Source organism: Dermacentor silvarum, chromosome 8, assembly GCF_013339745.2.
Source record: "Dermacentor silvarum isolate Dsil-2018 chromosome 8, BIME_Dsil_1.4, whole genome shotgun sequence".
Lineage (NCBI taxonomy): Eukaryota > Metazoa > Arthropoda > Arachnida > Ixodida > Ixodidae > Dermacentor > Dermacentor silvarum.
Window position 1 is genome coordinate 61672100 of NC_051161.1, and position 18304 is coordinate 61690403.

The window sequence follows — 18304 nt, forward strand, 5'->3', positions numbered from 1 at the left end:
GTGTGTGTGTGTGTGTGTGTGTGTGTGTGGTGTGTGTGTGTGTGTGTGTGTGTGTGTGTGTGTGTGTGTGTGTGTGTGTGTGGTGTGTGTGTGGTGTGTGTGTGTGTGTGTGTGTGTGTGTGTGTGGTGTGTGTGTGTGTGGTGTGTGCGTGTGTGCGTGTGTGCGTGTGTGCGTGTGTGCGTGTGTGCGTGTGTGCGTGTGTGGTGTGTGTGTGTGTGTGTGTGTGTGTGTGTGTGGTGTGTGTGTGTGTGTGTGGTGTGTGTGTGTGTGTGTGTTGCGTGTGCGTGCGCGTGCGCGTGTGTGTGCGCGTGCGCGTGTGTGCGTGTGTGCGTGCGCGTGCGCGCGTGCGCGTGCGCGTGTGCGTGTGCGTGTGTGTGTGTGTGTGTGTGTGTGTGTGTGTGTGTGTGTGTGTGTGTGTGCGTGCGTGCGTGTATGTGTGTTTCTTCTCTTTCCTTTTTCTTACTTTTACATTTTTTCTCTCTCTCTCCTTTCGCATCCCTTTACCCCTACCCCGGTACAGGGTAACCAATCGGAGATAACGTCTGGTTAACCTCCCTGTCTTTTCTTTACCTTTTCTCTCTCTCTCTCTCTCTCTCTCTCTCTCTCTCTCTCTCTCTCTAGGCATGCCCGAAGGCAGTGGGTGGCCGATGCAAAAGGTAGTTGCGCAAGACACGGGGGCCTCTTCTTTTAGCGTGCGTGCAACTTTGCTACAATGATACTTCCCGTGCAACTATCCCCGTCTCCATATAGCTAGTTGCAAAATCTAGCAATTTCCATCGAATCCTTTGGCACACAGTTTTCGAAAGCCTGGACCGAAACTGACGCCACAAGAAAATCGACTACGTCATTCACGGCTACCATATAGCTGAATAAAAAACCAATAAATCACCAAACGTCGAAGTCGTTGCTTTTTGATGACTGCTAAATATTTTCCTCAGTTTCCCCCGAAGCCCGCACATACATGTAAGAAAATTTTTGCTTAGTCATAGCAATTTTTGCGACACCTTTGCGACAGCTGTATCATAAACATTTGGGGAAAATCATTGTCTTACCCTGCCGTGGTGGCATAGAGGCTTTGGTGTTGCGCTGCTAAGCCCAAGGGTGTGGGATCGAAACATGGCCGGGGCGGCCGCAAATTAATATGGGGGGAAATGCTAAACCGCCCGTGTACCGTGGGTTGTGCGCACTTTAAAAAAACCCAGGTGGTCAAAATTTATTAGGAGTCCCCACTATGGTGTGCCTCACTATCATATCGCAGTTTTAGCATGCAAAACCCCGTAATTTAATTCAATGAAATAAATTATTGACTTTTACAGCTTCCTGATTTCTGGAAAGCATACAGTTCTCGATTTGCAAAGTCACTTGCAAATCTTCGTTTACTTGGCATACTGTGGTAACACGGGGTAGAAGTCAAAAATGGTTTTCGTTCGCAAGTGTGTCATTCCTTGGGAGGATTCGCTTTATGTTATATCCGACATCAGGATTGGCGGACATCTACTCTTAGGAGCGTATGAACTTTTTTTGTATACGAACTGAGATGCTTAACAGAAAGAAGGCAGGTCCGCATTGATAGTTCTTGAACAATAGAGAAAACAAATATACTTTTTTGCAAACGTGATCAATATTTTTGTTGAGCCCTTAAATGTGCGTCGTCTGCAATGATACGATTAATAAATCTTTGCCGAACAGTTTAAAAAACTGGCACCACACTCGTCAAACACAGCTCACCTGGACTTCCGAAACATGATGCCTTGAGAAGAAACAGCAGCCGCAGCGCGAATAGAATCATTATTGGGACGCTTGAAGTAAGCGTGACATGATGGTTTTCTAGATCAATTTATGGGCAACGAAATGTGACCCTTAGTGTGGCCGATGCACGCTACGACATTAGTATGTACGCTCTTCCTGGCATTGTGTGATTGGCATATGTGTGATAGCCACTTAAAGGTCAAGCTATGTCGCCGGACCTGAATAACATTTTGGCTACAGCTGGCTTGAGCAACACCTAGCAGATGATAGATTATGAAGACGACACACGGCTCTTCCTTTACAAACGACTCAGTAGACTTTCGTAACCTTGTATAATCTGGACTTTACGTTCGTCCTGGCATTAATCCCTTGTGCGACAGCCACCTAATGGTCAAGCTATGTCGCCGGACCTGAATAACATTTTGTCTACAGCTGCCTTGAGCAACACCTAACAGATGATAGACCATGAAGATGACGCACGGATTTTCATTTACACCGGTGGAATAAAAAAAACGGCGCAGTAGACTTGTGTAACCCTGTAGAATCTAGAATGTACGTTCTTTCTGGCATTAGCCCTATGTCTAATAGCCACTTAATGATGAAGCTATACCGCCGGACCTGAAAAACATTTTGGCTATAGCTGGCTTAAGCAACACCTAGCAGATGATGGACCATGAAGATGACGCGCGGCTCTTCATTTAAGGTGGTAGAATAAAAAAAAAACGACACAGTAGCCTTGTGTAACCCTGTGTAATCACAGTTCAATTTTTAGTGAAGCTGTTCGTTTCCAGCTGTAGCTGTAGAAATTTCAGTTCCACGTACTTTTAAACGTTGCGCGCGCCTGCAGCGCTTTCGAGCAATTGTTTAAGCACTGTTTAGAAAATGTAGTGTGCGGATGGAAATCGCTAGCACATGCCGGTCCGAGCGAAGCAGAACACAAACCCGTATACGCTCAACTGAAACACTATTGTATTCGATCCGTTTAGCCGGCATGCAACATAAGACCGTTCGTTGGTAGCGTGTATGAGGGTAATAATGTATTTGCGCGCAAGCGCCTTGTCACGTAGTACATCTGCGAAACTTTGCGAGCTTTCTCTGCAGCCCAGAAACATTAAAACCATAGCAGCTATTACAGCGAAGCTGTTAAGGGCTCACCTTTCGATAATCGCGTCCGGCAATAGAAAAAAAACTCTCATTGGCCGTATGCTGTATGTGCGAGTGAACGCGAGCAAGGGCGAGGGATGCGCGCTTTCACGGGGAGCGAACGCACGGCGGAGAGCAAACGCGACTTCCCTTTGGAAGGGGAGTGGTGGGCGTGGAGGGCATTGAGGCACTCTAGATTGTGCGTGCCCGCTCTCCCACTGCGGCGCATGCGCGCAGCCCTGCCGGCCTCTGCTGCCGACTCTCTCTGGGCTCTCGCCCGCCTCTCCCCTAACAGTGTCGACAACGGCGCTTAGCCGTTCGTCACGTAGCCAGCGTTTTGACAGCGGTTGTGTGCGGTCACACAAACCATGCGCACAACTGTTGTCGACGGCGGCAGCGTTTTGCCGCGTTCGCACCGAACGCGCGCGGCGTTGGTGACGTGTTTATGAAGAACGTGCCAGCCTTTGCCGTACACCCTATGGCGGTGTACCGTAGCGACCATAAGGCCATGGTCGCTGTGGTCACTAAATAAATGAAAACCACCGGATCATATATATTTCTCATTCTTTAATTACACCATTACATCTTAATAGTCATAAGTGGAAATACATAATTCCTAACATAGTTCAGCTTCACTGGTCTTCCATCTCCACCCCAGTTGAAGGGCTGGCAGTTTTTTTATGGAAACATATTATTGAGATTTTCTTCAATAAGATCTACAACTGTCGCATTTCAGACTTTCCGCTTAAAATGACACTTTCAAAATTAGTTAATTAGCTATTGCTGTTAATTAGCTACGCTCACAGTAACATTTGAGTTGCTCAGGAGGACAAGGAACATGACTAAGTTGGTTGCTTTCTCATAGCGCACGTTGCACAGGGGTAATTAGAGATCGCAGGGAGAGGCCTTCGTCCTGCAGTGGGCATGAAATATAGGCTGATGGTGATGATGACAAGGCTGCTACAACGCCCTGTATAATTCAAAGAAAAATAACATAACTTGAATAAAGCCCGTAAGCATATCACATGTAATCGCTCAGGGGCGAGAGAGAGAGCGAGTGAGTGTGGAAAGGAAGAGGATCTACTTTCTGCAGCGCTTTAGGGAGCACGACTCATCGCACAATGTTAAAACAGTCAGGAACCTTATCGCATTTTCTCTTAAAGGCATTTAGTCAGCGAAAAAAACTTAGCAGTTAGTGAAATTTGGCAGCATTTAACTTCCCCAGGGCCGAGATGGCGAGTAATGTTTTGTTACACACACCTCATCGTACAATGCTCGTAAGCAAGTCAGTAGATAACAGTGATACTTCGGTGAAAGCGTTTGCCAACCAAATGCAAAAGAACGCTAATACTCATCGAGAGTTCACTACAATCGTTACGGCCAGCCATGTTGAACGTAATGACACAGTGGTGCGCCATGTACACGCCATGTATAACACATGGCAATGTCAAAATCATTTATGCAGAATATAAACAGTGATCATAAACCATTACTGGATATTGACCTCACGCTTCTTTTGACACGCTCGATGTTATAAGCAACGTCAAGAATGAGAACAAAGGGAGTGCGGATATTCATAGTCTTTATTTAGTAATTCACCATCTGAATTAGCCGAATATTCATTTCTGTTCGAATATAAAGGATAACAACAGTCCCTCGAGTCGATATATATAGTCAAGGAGGTGACCGTATCAAATCATTCTGCTGCAAAGAGCCATGATTGCTGCGCAGAGGCACCAGTTTCTAAGAAAAGGCACGGAGTAGCTAATTCATGCTGAATAATTTCCTTTCAATCAATAATTTACGCTGCGACTTTACGCTTTGCTCCTTCAACGAACAGGGTACGCTACTTAGTTCTGGTTACGTGATGTTGTTCCTCGTCACTGTTATTGCGTTGGTATGCCAGATACGAACAGTCAGATGTTTCTTATCTCCAGGTACCTCACTTGACCGGGCGTACAATTTTGAACATCATTACGTGTATCAAATTACACATTTGGGAACATTGCCCATGCTGAGATTGATGCTAGTTAATAACTGAATGAAAAAAATGATGAGTGGGCGAAGCACCGCCCGGGGGATCATTCGGGCAAAACGACGGAAGCGTTCTCCGGAAGCCGGAAGCTGGCTTCCGGAACCGGAAGTGGAACCGGAAGCCGGCTTCCGGAAGACGGAGCGTGGTGTGCATATACTATACATATGTATGTATATATTTTTTATACATACACATATATAATGTACATGTGTACAGTATATACAGCGCTTATATAGCCCTTGTGCACCGCAGCGCCCCTAGCTACCGACGAGAGAGAGAGCGCGTCGGGAACGAGAGAGAAAGAGCACAGCTGCGCCTCTAGCGGGAGCGGCGAGTACTAGCGTGGCTGCGATGGCGCGACGAGGGACAAGGCTCGACCCTAAGGAGCTTCGCCCCTAAAGAAACTCGATGCTCGAATGACCCATTGAGCGAAATGCAGCTGCACTAACGTGAAACCTGGGGAGGTGCGAAGCATGCAGTGATGCACCGCTAATGGGCTCATACTGCCTTAAGTAAAGGCTCATAACCCCATAAACGCGGCCTCATTACGGCGACGGGGGAGAAGTGAAATTCTACGTTGGATTGATGAGCGGCCAGGCAGCCCGCTGTGGAAGACGACGAACGCGGGAGCAGTGGCACGAGCGCGTGCCGAGTGCGAGCACGAACTGCTTGCTTCAACGCAGCCAGCTTGTGCAAAACGACGACGATGACGTACGCGGGAGCAGTGACACGAGCGCGCACCGAGCGCGAGCTGCTTGCTTACCGTGACTACGACGACGATTACGACAGGAGACGCCGACAGCCCGAGCGCATAAGATGCTTCGAGCGCGAGCACGAGCCGCTTGCTCACCGTGACAACGACGACGATTACGACAGGAGACGCCGACAGCCCGGGCGCATAAGGTGTTTCGCACCTAATACGAGATTCATTTGTAGAAGATACGGTTTTTAGCCTGAAGGGCGGGATTATGGAGGCATATTCGCTATAGGCTGAGGTCCAGTCAGACTAGTCCGGTGAGGTCGCTCTCTGTGACGAATTCCCGCAGTGATAGCAAACGAAGTTTCCTCGTTTCCAGAGGTAGGTTATGTGGTGGGGAGATAACCTCTTCGTAGCTGGCGGCACATCATGCTCCGATAAGTTTCTCCTCTGTATCTTGTGCGACAGGACAATCCCTAAGCAGGTGTGTGACCTTGAATTGGCTTCTTTTGTGCAACATAGTCCGCCGGATATGCAAAGTTCCTTGGACGTTTCCGTGACCCCTTTGGCATATAAAGATGGGTTCTTTCTTTTGTTAGTTCGTCATCGCTCCATGATGTTGGGGGTCAGTGCGAAGCGAGACCTGACAGTGTATTAGAACCTGGCGGGCTCTGGGAATGCTTTTTTGGCAGGGGAGTTTAGGGGCTCTGATCGGCTCCTTGAGCCTTTTCTTGTACTCGATAGTTTCTGTCCGAATGTGCTACTTGGGGTCTCGGAATAAAAACGGACTGGGAAGGGAGGTAACAAATCTTATTTTGTTTCCACCTTTTGCATCCAATTTACTGTCTGCGCTTCTCTCACTTTGTTTTCGGTAATTCCTAGGCAGGTATTTTGTAGCGATGCCTTTCCGATGATAATGTCTGTTCACGGTAAACGCGCTTGCTCAGTGGTCAGAGCGACGGTCCGCACACGTTATCAACGGGATCAGCCGGCCGCGAGCGGTGGATGATAAGACAAGTATAGAACAAGGCATAACGCATCGCTACAAAATACCGGCCCTGTAGCTCTATTCTGGACACGCATGGCGGCTGCACGGCCGCCATTATCCGCCATCTTGGCTGTCTCATTGGCTGTCCAGACGTAACGTGTTTTGAAATTTATGCCGGGAAACGGAAGTTTTGCAAAATGCATTTGCGTTTTCGTCAGAATGACGAAACGTGACGTGAAGCTGCAAGTTTTATCGACTAATACTTTTTTGTGGTCCTTGGCACCTATATTGCGACTTTAGCGCTTTAAAAAGAAAGTAGACGGTACCGTGCAGAAGCCCGTGCAATGCATCTGCAATGTCGCGAATATGTGGTGGCGTTCCAAGATAGCCTGCATGTCAGCTTGTTGATTGGCTGAAGGAATATGCCGTGAAGAGCGTCACGGGAAGGGCCGTTTCGTAAACGTCAATTTGACGTTGCGTGACGTTGCGCTGGGCCGCCATTGCAGAGATTTTGCGCCATAATTTGTGGTGTGACGAGCCACGCGAATTATGGTAATGAGCGGCCATATGCAATGACAGTCGAGAGGCATGCGTATCGCCCCATTTTCCCTGTCATTTGGGGCGATGAAAATATTTTGTTCCCAACGCGTACTCGTAGCATTTGCATCGCTCTCGGGTGGTGTTGGCATTTGTGTTTTGAACCACCATTTTTATTAAAAACATGTTTATTTGAAATAATATTGGTTGAAAGTATCAAACTGTCTGCGACTTTTTGCACTTTTCACTACTGCACTTGTATCGTAATCAATATTAATGACTGTTCACGTCATCAAAAGCTTTGACAACGGTGACTTGTTAATTTATAAAAAGAAATGTACGCAAGACGGCGCCTTGAAGTTTCCTCTCGTAAAGCCCCTATATATAGGGGCTTTATCTTCTCGCGGTGCGAGTAAGCAGCGAAGTGCACAAGAGATGGCAGTGCCGGCGCTTGCGTCGTATTGCGTCGCGCAAGCGGATACCTGTGGCGCGCGCAACGCTATCGATGATGTCCGGCCGCTTCTCAGCCAGACGTGTCGGGCTGAGTCACTTGCGTTTCACGAGATAGCGATAACGCGGCCTAGAGCGTGCGCTCATCATCACTAGTAGGTCGCGTATGTTGTCTCAAGGTAGAAGGCAAGCGCGTGGGCACCAATATACGATGACTCATTCCGTTTCCCGACGACACGCATCCTAGCTAATCAAGCAGACGACGGAAGCGAGAAACGATTTTGATGGAATAATCGCACGCTTTGAGCTAGCTGCTTTATTTTTACTGGGGAGGAAAACTTTCTTATTTTACATTACAGTTTCTTAGGCGAAACGTCAAATTTGCGTCACGTTACGAAAGCAAAACAGGGCCATCAGCGCCATTTTGTAAACGTCGCGCCCACGTCACGCCTCGAAGAAAATGGCGGAATGTCCAGAATAGAGCCTCTGAGGCTCTATTCTGGACACGCATGGCGGCTGCACGGCCGCCATTATCCGCCATCTTGGCTGTCTCATTGGCTGTCCAGAGGTCACGTGTTTTGAAATTTGTGCCGGGAAACGGAAGTTTTGCAAAATGCTATTTTGCGTTTTCGTCAGAATGACGAAACGTGACGTGGAGCTGCAAATTTTATCGACTAATACTTTTGCGTGGTCCTTAGCACCTATATTGCGACTTTAGCGCTTTAAAATAAAGTGTACGGTAGCGTGCAGAAGCCCGTGGAATGCATCTGCGATTTCGCGAATATGTGGTGGCGTTTCAAGATAGCCGGCATGTCAGTTGTTGATTGGCTGAAAGAATATCCCGTGAAGAGCGTCACAGGAAGGGCCGTTTCGTAAACGTCAATTTGACGTTGCGTGACGTTGCACTGGGCCGCCATTGCACAGATTTTCCGCCATAATTTGGTAGTGCGACGAGCCGCGCGAATTATGGTAATGAGCGGCCATATGCAGTGTCAGTCGAGAGGCATGCGTATCGCCGCATTTTCCCTGTCATTTGGGGCCATGAAAATCTTTTGTTCACAACGCGTGCTCATAGCATTTGCATCGCTCTCGGGTGGTGTTGGCATTTGTGTTTTGAACCATCATTTCTATTAAAAACACGTTTATTTGAAATAATATTGGTTGAAACTAGCAAACTTTCTGCGACATTTCGCACTTTTCACTATTGTGTTTGTATTGTAATCAATATTAATGACTTTTCGCGTCATCAGAGGCTATGACAACGGTGACTTTTTAATTTACAAAAAGAAATGTACGCAAGACGGCGCCTTGAAGTTTCCTCTCGCGCTGCGAGTAAGCGGCGAAGTGCACAAGAGATGGCAGTGCCGGCGTTTGCGTCGCTCAAGCGTATAACTGTGGCGCGCGCAACGCTATCGATGATATTCGGCCGCTTCTCAGCCAGACGAGTCGGGCTGAGTCACTTGCGGATCACGAGATAGCGATAACGCGGCCTAGAGCGGGCGCAGTTCATCACTGGCAGGTCGCGTATATTGTCTCAAGGTAGAAAGCAAGCGCGTGCGCGCCAATATACGATGACTCATTCCGTTTCCCGAGGACACGCATCCTAGCTAATGAAGCAGACGACAGCCTGCGCGCATGCAGACGACGGAAGCGAGAAACGATTTTGATCGAATAATCGTACGCTTTGAGCTAGCTGCTTTATTTTCACTGGGGAGGAAAACTGTTTTGCTTTATCAACCACGCTATGTTCAATGCCTACATTACAGTTTCTTAGGCGAAACGTCAAATTTGCGTCACGTTACGAAAGCGAAACGGGGCTATCGGCGCCATTTTGTAAGCGTCGCGCCTACGTCACGCCTCGAAGAAAATGGCGGAATGTCCAGAATAGCGGCTCTGGTTCTGTTTTTACACTTTTTTTCCTGTACTTGGTTGTTAACTTTCTTGATCCTTTCCTCCATTCCGTGTACAGTCCTGTGAGGTAAATATAGGGTGTTTCAGCGAACACTTTCAAAAATTTTTAAAGGTTGCCTGTGGCAGACAGTACAATTCTAGTTCATGAGCTGGTCTACTCGAAGAGGTGTAAATGCTTAATCGACTAATTAACCAAAATTCATTAATTAAGTTTTTAATTGCCTTATCGCCCATATTGCAATTTACAAATTATATCCAGCCGTGGAGTTCGCAAGGCGGATCCACTTGGAACGAATTCCCAGGATTACACAAATTTCGAGATATTAATTTCCGAACTTTGCGGAGAAATGCAATGGCGTTCCAGTTACCTTCTTAAGAAAACGTTTTATGCATTGAAGCACAAAAGTAACTGGAACGCCAACAAAAGTTATGGAAATAATATCTCGAAACTGGTGTCATCCTCAGAGTTCGTTCCAAGTGGATCCGCCTCGGAAACTCCACGGCTAGAATTTGTAAATTACAATATGGGCCATAAGCTAGGTAATCAGTAAAAACTTAATTAGCGAATTTTGCCAATTAGTCAATTATGCATTTCAATTTTTGAGAAGATAATGTTCGCCTCGCCGAGTAAACGAGCTCATGAACTAGAATTATGCTATCTGCCACAGGTAACCTTTAAAATCTTTTGAAAGTGTTCGCTAAACACTGTCAATTTGTGTACTTTAGCCGCCCATTTCTTCATTCATCTTCCTGAGCCTTTCTTCAAAACAAATTTTCATCTGCGCTTCGCTGACTTCAGAATAGACACAGCGATTATCGTCTCCCTACACAGCACCATTTGAGCTTTTACCGTGGGCCCTCAATGTTTAGCTCTCTAAACTGTTCTCTTGCGCCCGAAATGATGCACACTCTCAATGTCTGTGACGTGGCAAGCCCTTTGCGTTCTTCGCGATCACAGCGCGGTAGAAATACTTTCCGCCTGGCAGCTGCTTAAAGACGATGCTGCGGTGACACTGCATACGAGTGCGACGCGTATGTGTGTCGGAATAAAGAGTCGATGAGCTGCGCTCTAGGTGACGAAAGGAAAGAGCCCCTGTTTATTGTGCTGGCCGATAATATACACTCTGGGGGACGTCACGTGGTAAAAGTAGCTTGGCGCACGCAGTTGTCGCCCAGCTATCTGCTTCGTGACGTCACATGCCGAACACAGGCCGGCGATTAAGAGCACATCCCTCTTTTTGAAGCACAGGAACATTCGCACATACATGGAACAGAATATATGTAGTACTAGAAGAAACAAAACACGAAACCACTACTCATCAAAGCCCAGGTGCATCGGTTTCTTAACCACTCTACCAAACCGCGTTACAGTGCTAGTGGGGTCACCATTGGCCACAGCGCGAGTCGGAGGCCCCGCTGAATCTGTTGCATTCTAGCCATCTGGGCTATGAGCCAATTGTTCCGCGCTCGGATGCTCTGCGTTTTCTGGGCATTTGTAAGTTTCCATAGTTTCCATGTGCGCCCCTTTCTTTTGGGAGACGGTTAAGGATTCTCCTGTTTCTGCGGATATATGACCGCGGTTTCGGTGCTGGTGCAAGGAGTGTGGCCTTGGATTACATGTCTGTCACTCAGACCAGGTCACCTGCTTCTAGCTTGGGAAGCCCTCTGGCACGATGACGTCGGTTGTAGTAGCGGCATTGCCACCACCTGACCATCTGGTCGCTGGCCACGGCTTCATTCGGGCTGCTTTTTCCCGGATTTCGATGACGTGGCAGCATTGTGACTCTTGTCCTCACTCGCCTACCCATAAGTATTTCCGCAGGACTGACCCCAAGAATGCCGGGCGTCGACCTGCAAGCCAACAATGCCAGGTAAGGGTCTTTATGCTTCAGAAGTAGGTGCTTAACCGTCTGAACAATTCGCTCTACTTCCCCGTTGCCCTGCGGGTGCCTCGGACTCGCGGTGACATGGCGAAACCCGTATGACACAGCAAACTGCTAAAACTCAGTAGCCACGAACTGAGGACCGTTGTCGGGGATTCCACGCACTCAGGGATTCCATGCGTAGCAAAAATACTTTTCAGTCTATCAATGACCGTTCTAGACATTGTGGAAGGAAGGATGGCTGCCTCAGGGTAACGTGAAAGATAATCCACGGCGACAAGGTATGCCTGGCCGTTGATTATGCATAGATCTACTCCCACTCTCTCCCAAGGAAACGTTGTTGCGGTTGCTATCATGGGCTCGGCTAGTTGCTGGGTATGTTGTGCGCAAACAGTGCACTGATTCACGAACTGTGCCAGTTCGGTGCTCAATCCTGGCCACCAGACAGAACCTTTAGCGACAATGCGACAACGCCCGATACCTTGGTGCCCATCATGCAGTCTGCACAGCACTTCATTTCTTATGGCATCTTCGGCTAGTCGTGTTAGAGCGCTCTGGTAGCGCTACAAAGGTCGTGTAAAATGGTTACTAAGCATTACAGTTTGCAGAAACGGGTCCCTCTGATGATAACGAAGCAGGATCACCACTTCCATACACGGTTATTGGCGTAATTCAGCTTTAAAGTCGTTTTTCACCACTTTTGTAGCACGGCCAGAGCGCTCTGAAACGACCACTCGAAGATGCCATTAGAAACTGTGGGATTACAAGCCTTGTTCCTTTCAACAAGAGACCATCAATCATGCTAAGGCATGCTCTATCTTGCCAATAAGGCATGAGGAAAGAAGGAACATTCGGTTTCCTTGGCCAATTGGTTTTACACAGCCTGCGCAGGTGTTTGCAAACGGGATCATTAATTTGACATTCTCTCACTCTAGATAAAACATTGTCCCCCATTTCTAAGCCAAGCAAACACTCCTTAGAGTACGCCGTGATATCTGACACACTCAAGCCTTTTTCAGAATCGCTGCGTGCAACAGGGGACCGCGAAAGGGTGTCGGCTGTGACTAGCGATTTGCCGGGAACGTACTGGACACTGAAAAGATTAGGATTATGACATTAGGCGTAGCCGGAAGCGTTGAATTCGAGGGGCATATCATCAATGGCCATCTGACCCAGTAACTATACGAAAGGCTTGTGATCAGCGTCAAAGGTAACGTTTAGGTGACGGATGTACTCGTCAAATCTTTCGGCTGCCCACGTCAGTGCTAGCCCTTCTTTTCTATCTGGGAGTATCGCCGTTCTCTGTTCGTGAGGAATGGAAACGCGAAAGCTATTGGTCTACGGTGACCGTCTTTCTGCGTTTAAAAAAAGGACAGCTCCCAGTCCGAAAGAGGAGGCGTCCGCTGAAAGGATAGTAGGAAGCATTGCATCGTACATGGCTATACACTGCGCAGAACAAATTAGCCCTTTCAGTTCGTTCAGCGCTTTTGCTTGGTCCCACCCCCAGACCCATTCGCTATCTTTGTGCAAAAGAGCACGCATCGGAGCAGTAGTTTGCGCCAGGTGAGGCAAAAAGCGACCTAGTTGATTGGCCATGCCGAGCAAGCTTCTCAGTTTGGTGACATTTTTCGGTGCGTTTAGATTCTTAATAGCGGTGACCTTGGCTGGATCAGGCTCAATTCCGTTCTCCTTCAGAATATGGCCCAAAAAATTCACTTTATTAACGCCAAACAGGCACTTTTCTGTGTTCAGGGTCACGTTTGCGCTAGCTAGGCGTGACATAACATCACCTAAACGTTCGTCGTGCTGGGCTTTCGTATCACCGAACACTAAAATGTCATCCATGACGTTGACAACACCTGGCAGGCCACATAGGATTTCAGACATGCTTTTCTGGAAATACTTCAGAGTGGACGTCATTCCGAACGGTAGTCTGGTAAAACAGTACCTCCCGAATGGAGTCAAGAATGTAGTTCTTCAGAGTCTCTACTTAGTCGGACTTGATGGAACCCCGAGAAGGCGTCAAGCTTCGAAAACCATTTCGCACCCGCCAGAGAGCCTAATGCTTGATCGACCGTAGGTAGCATGAAGCGCTCACGAACAACCCACTTATTTACTTTGTCAGGTCGACGCATACTCTCAGTTCCCCGACTGTTTCGTTACCAGCACTATTCCTGCGCACTAATCAGTGGGGCCGTGTACTTTTCTCATTATTCCCATGCGCACGAGTCTCGATTTCGTCCTTTAGCCTTTCCATGAGCGGAATCGGCACTCGCCGCGGAACGGTTATGGCATGTGGAATAGCGCCCGGTTGTAGCCCGATAGCTTATTCCCCTGGGATAGTGACTAGACTACGACCCATGCGCGGAAAAAGTCTCATACCGTTGCTTGTCTGCAGTAATAAGCGAGTCGGCAAATTTAACAATACCTAAAGCCTCGAAGGCTGGCAGCCCGAGAAGTACGTCGCGAAGAGGGCTAACGACATAGCACGTTTGACGGGCAGTCCTCCCTTTCCACGCAATCTCTGCGACAAATTTGCCTACAACATTGAGCTTGTTGCCGCCCGCCCCCTGTAGTACCTCGTCTGCGTTATCCAGGTGAGTGGGAATTCCTGGAAATGTAGAAGGTAGAACCGACACTTCTGCTCCCGAATCAACTTTAGCAAGGATAGGCACAGAGTTTATGAGAACATGCACATGGCGCGCTTTCCCGGCCGCGTCAATCGCGCCAATGAAAGTTTCTCCGGTACCATGTTCGACAGCCGAGACGCGTACCTTTCTTTGCGCTGACCCAATTAACTTTCTTGAGGCAGGCTTTCGCAAAATGTCCTTTAGCTGGGCACGTCGACCTCGGGTGCGCGTCGCCGATGTAGTAGGGGCACCGTCCCCCATTGTGCTGCGGGTGTTTCTGGTGGCCCACGGCGTCCACGATGGCGCCTTGGTCCTGAAGTTCTGGCGGGCTCCCGATGTGGACACCTTCCGGTCGAAGGCTCTGCTGCTGCTGTCGCACGGTTTACTTGAGGCCAGCCTTGGCCAGCGCTGTAGCCAATGTCAGCTGCGGATCCATCTGCAAAGCCTCGGCCAGCACAATGAACGCGCGTCCCGGAGACCGACGACAAACCTGTCACGGATGAGTCTCTTCTTCATATCCCCGAAGTCGCAGCGGTCTGCCAGCACGTGAAGTGCGGTTGCGAACTGATTCACTGATTCTTCTGGCCATTGCTGGCGTCTGTGAAAGCAGGCACTTTCATACACAATGTTCCACTCTTTGACGAAATGACTGTCGATCTTCTGCTTCACGACATCATAACTTTTTTTTGCTTCTTCGTCGGTCAGCCCAAATGTAGCAAAGACTTCGCGGGCTTGGCGTCCCATTGTGTAAAGTAGCGTGCGTACCTGGGCCTCTCCTGAACGTTCGTTGAGAGCTGTGGCGAAGCGGTAGTCATCGAAGTGGTCAATCCACGCCGGCCACTCTGACGTTTTGTCGAAGTCCAGCGGTGGTGGTTGCTGTAGCCCCGGGATTACCGTTGCGGGCTTGTTTGCCATTTTCTGGAAATGCTGCCGCCCACGTCCTCAGCGAGATAGTTGACCACCGCCCACTTCTGACACCATGTGGTGACACTGCATACGAGTGCGACGCGTATGCGTGTCGGGATAAACAGTCGACGAGCTGCGCTCTAGGTGACGAAAGGAAAGAACGCCTGTTTATTGTGTTGGCCGATAATATACACTCTGGGGGACGTCACGTGGTAAAAGTAGCTTGGCGCACGCAGTTGTCGCCCAGCCATTTGTCGTGACGTCACATGCCGAACACAGGCAGGCGATAACAGCACAGATACCACATGGTAATCATTTTCGTCTTGAAAATTTGCGTGTATGGGGCTTTGTATAAAAGATGCCCCTGGCGATGAGCGACGCCACACAGTGCATTACGCCAGAAGTGTACTAAGATCGACAAACTCACAATATAATGATGGTTTTAGCCATGCGAAGCCTATTAACGTCACCTGCATAACGCCGAAATACCAATAGTCTTGCGAATGTATGGCAGTATCAGGAAAACCCCGCTGCTTGGCAGTTTAATCTTGAGGAACACGTCTATTTGACGTTATATTAACTATAGTGACACTGAGACGGGCATCGTGAAATTCACAATGATGAAATGATTGTTCGCGTTGAGAGTGCCCACAGCCTGACGATTTTGGTAGGTTTTAAAGAGAAGTGAAGTCACTTTTGAAAAGAACTGTGAAATGCCACAACAGATCAAACTTTTTTAGTGCCTTTTCATTCGCATGACAGAAAAACTAAAGGCTATATTTCGATTTTAGGGCACGAACATTTCGTGCCTTTTCACATTAGAGAAACGTCAGCGTTCGATTTACGCACGTTCGAATATGTCAGCTTCGAATACGTCAGCAAAAAAAAATATCTAGCCATCTAGAATGCGACCAGAATAACATGCGTTGGGATGCAAGTGCAATAAAAAAAATCTGCTTAAAATGTATAATCTATGCTGGGTATTGCAATAAACGAACAAAAATTCAGTGATTACGGCAAATGCGAGAGAAACGCGTTAGCATACAATCAATCAATCAATAAACATTTATTTATTTTTTCAAAGTAGGATTACAACAAGAAGGATATGCCGAAGAGGGTTCCAGACCAGTCCTGTGTAAATAAACATTTAAAGAAGGTATGTGACAGCGAAGCCTACTAATAGTTCTAAAGCGAAAAAACCAGCGAAAACCAAGACGCAGGACCAGAAGGAGGCAAACACACACACACAGTCGCCGTCTATCAACCATTTCTTTTTATTTCCTATTCTGTGTGATGACGAGCTGAACCAGGAATTTTTTGTTATCGGGTGAAAATCGAAATAAGAGGGACATACTTATCAACTGAGAATAACAGTTTCATTTTTGAAAGAAGCAAGTGTCTGTCATCTAAGCATAACATTTCATTTTTGACAAACAGCAAGTTTTCATCAACAGAATTCCATGGAAATGTTGGTATAAAAGATTAATGGAAGAACGCCTCCAATTCCTCGTTCATTCCGCCATAGTCGGATTCGTTGAGTACTACGAAGAGTACACAACGAAGCTAGCATAGACAAATGGGACAGGTTAAGTCATTCAAAAGCATGCCTGCATTTTTTATGACACTCATCTGGGTGTCAAGCCTACTGCGTGTATACAGGGTGATCATTTTTCAGTTTTATGGAATTTTTAAAAATTGACGGTTGAATATAACATAATTCCAGTCCTTGCGCCGGGCTATTCAGTGAGGCTGGCATTACTTGCACGAGATATCGAAACACATATTCAACTAATTAACAAAAATCCGCCAATTATCTTTTCAATTATTTACTTTACCGCGCATATTGCAATTTACGAATTGCAGCCGGTGAGTTTGCAAGGCGTGGGCCGCCAGTTTGGAGTGGTGCGCCATCAAACTTGCTGTAAAAATGCGCTGTTGTTCCACTTACCTTTTTAACAAAACGCTATTTATGCATTTAAGCGCAAAAGTAACTGAAACGCCATGTATTTTGTTCCACGCTTTGGGAAGTAAAATCTCGAAACTGGTGTCATCCTGGAAATTAATTTCAAGGGAATACGTCTAGCAGGCTCGCCGGCTACAATTCGTAAATTGTAATATGTGCCATAAAGTATTAAGAAGCTAATTAGTACATTTTTGTTATTAGTTTATATGTGGGTTTCCATTTTTCGTCCTAGTAATGTCTGCCTCTTCGAATAATCCAGCTCAATGACAAGAATTATGCTATCTGCCACAGGCGATTTTTTAAAGTTGCATAAAACTTAAAAATTATCACCCTGTATAGTACCAGTAGGCGACAATAACAATATTCCAGTGCTTGATGGCTGGGATAATATTCTTTTTGTTTTGCAGACGAAAGAAATATCTCAACGCCTTGTGCATGAAATGCTTTTATGTACGTCCTTTATTTTATTTTTTTTGCATTTTTTTTCTTTCAGTTAAAAAACGCTGTATGACATTAGGGAAGTAACAGATACCATCTTGCTTTGCATTTAACATTCGTTTCGGACTGTCTACGGGAATAAAATACTTATATGATCGAAAGAATGGGTGCACGACGTGTGCATATTCCAATAAACTATCGTGAGTTATCATGATCTATCTCAAATGCCGGCCAATGACCTTCGTTTGGTCTTGGAAACTTCGAGAAGTCACTGTTGGCAATAAAACTTTTTCCTCTTTTTATTTTGAACAGAACGTCTGCTCCCTTACTTCTCTGGAGAAGGAATTTGGTGATGAACTTTATAAGGGACGCTTCTTATGGAAACATTGCCGAACCACCAGTCTATAATATCACACTAAGTCCAGAAATAAGATCAATTTTTACGCTGCGGTCTCTCAAGTCAGCGTTGGCCATACTATGTGCCACAGTCATCTGAAGTCTGGGGTATACCGCTTAACCTCCGGCTTCACGCATGAGTTCGCTCTTCGAAGGGACAGTTACAGTATAGTGCACCACTCATTTCTAGCCACTGTTTCAAGCTAATTTGGCTGCCATGTGTTCATGGGGCTTCGGGAAAATATAGTGAGCTAAGACGAAGAAAAGAGAGTCCATTAGTATGTCTATACCCGGTGACAACTTGAGGCAGCGCAGCCAACGCTACGGAGCTGAAGCACGCATCTGCATGTAGTCCGCGAATGCGAGCAACTGGAAGCTACGTATGCGTAAAACAATTCGCCCCAATTTTAGTGGCACGAGCACCGAGCGACACTGCTTCTTGCGCAGCAACTTCAGGTTAGAGACGACTTCCGGTTTGACACAGAGGTGGGACGAAATTAAAAATAAATCTTAAAAAAATAAAAAGAGGTAGATATCGATGGTTCTACTTCGATATGTACAGCAGTACACCAAAGCA

At 47.1% G+C, this 18304-nt stretch overlaps 1 protein-coding gene across 3 annotated transcripts in view; it reads right to left on the reverse strand.

Moving 5' to 3' along the window:
• Window positions 1-18304, reverse strand: part of LOC119462162 (venom metalloproteinase antarease-like TserMP_B) — a 129360-nt gene that overhangs the window by 50185 nt on the left and 60871 nt on the right. The window contains exon 1 of one of the 3 annotated variants that reach the window (XM_049672458.1): window positions 1730-1872. The exons of the other annotated variants lie outside the window; for them this stretch is intronic. Coding sequence (XP_049528415.1) covers window positions 1730-1790 — 61 coding nt within the window. The 5' untranslated portion in view covers window positions 1791-1872. Of the gene's footprint in view, window positions 1-1729; window positions 1873-18304 lie in introns of those variants that run through there. 3 annotated transcript variants of the gene reach the window in all.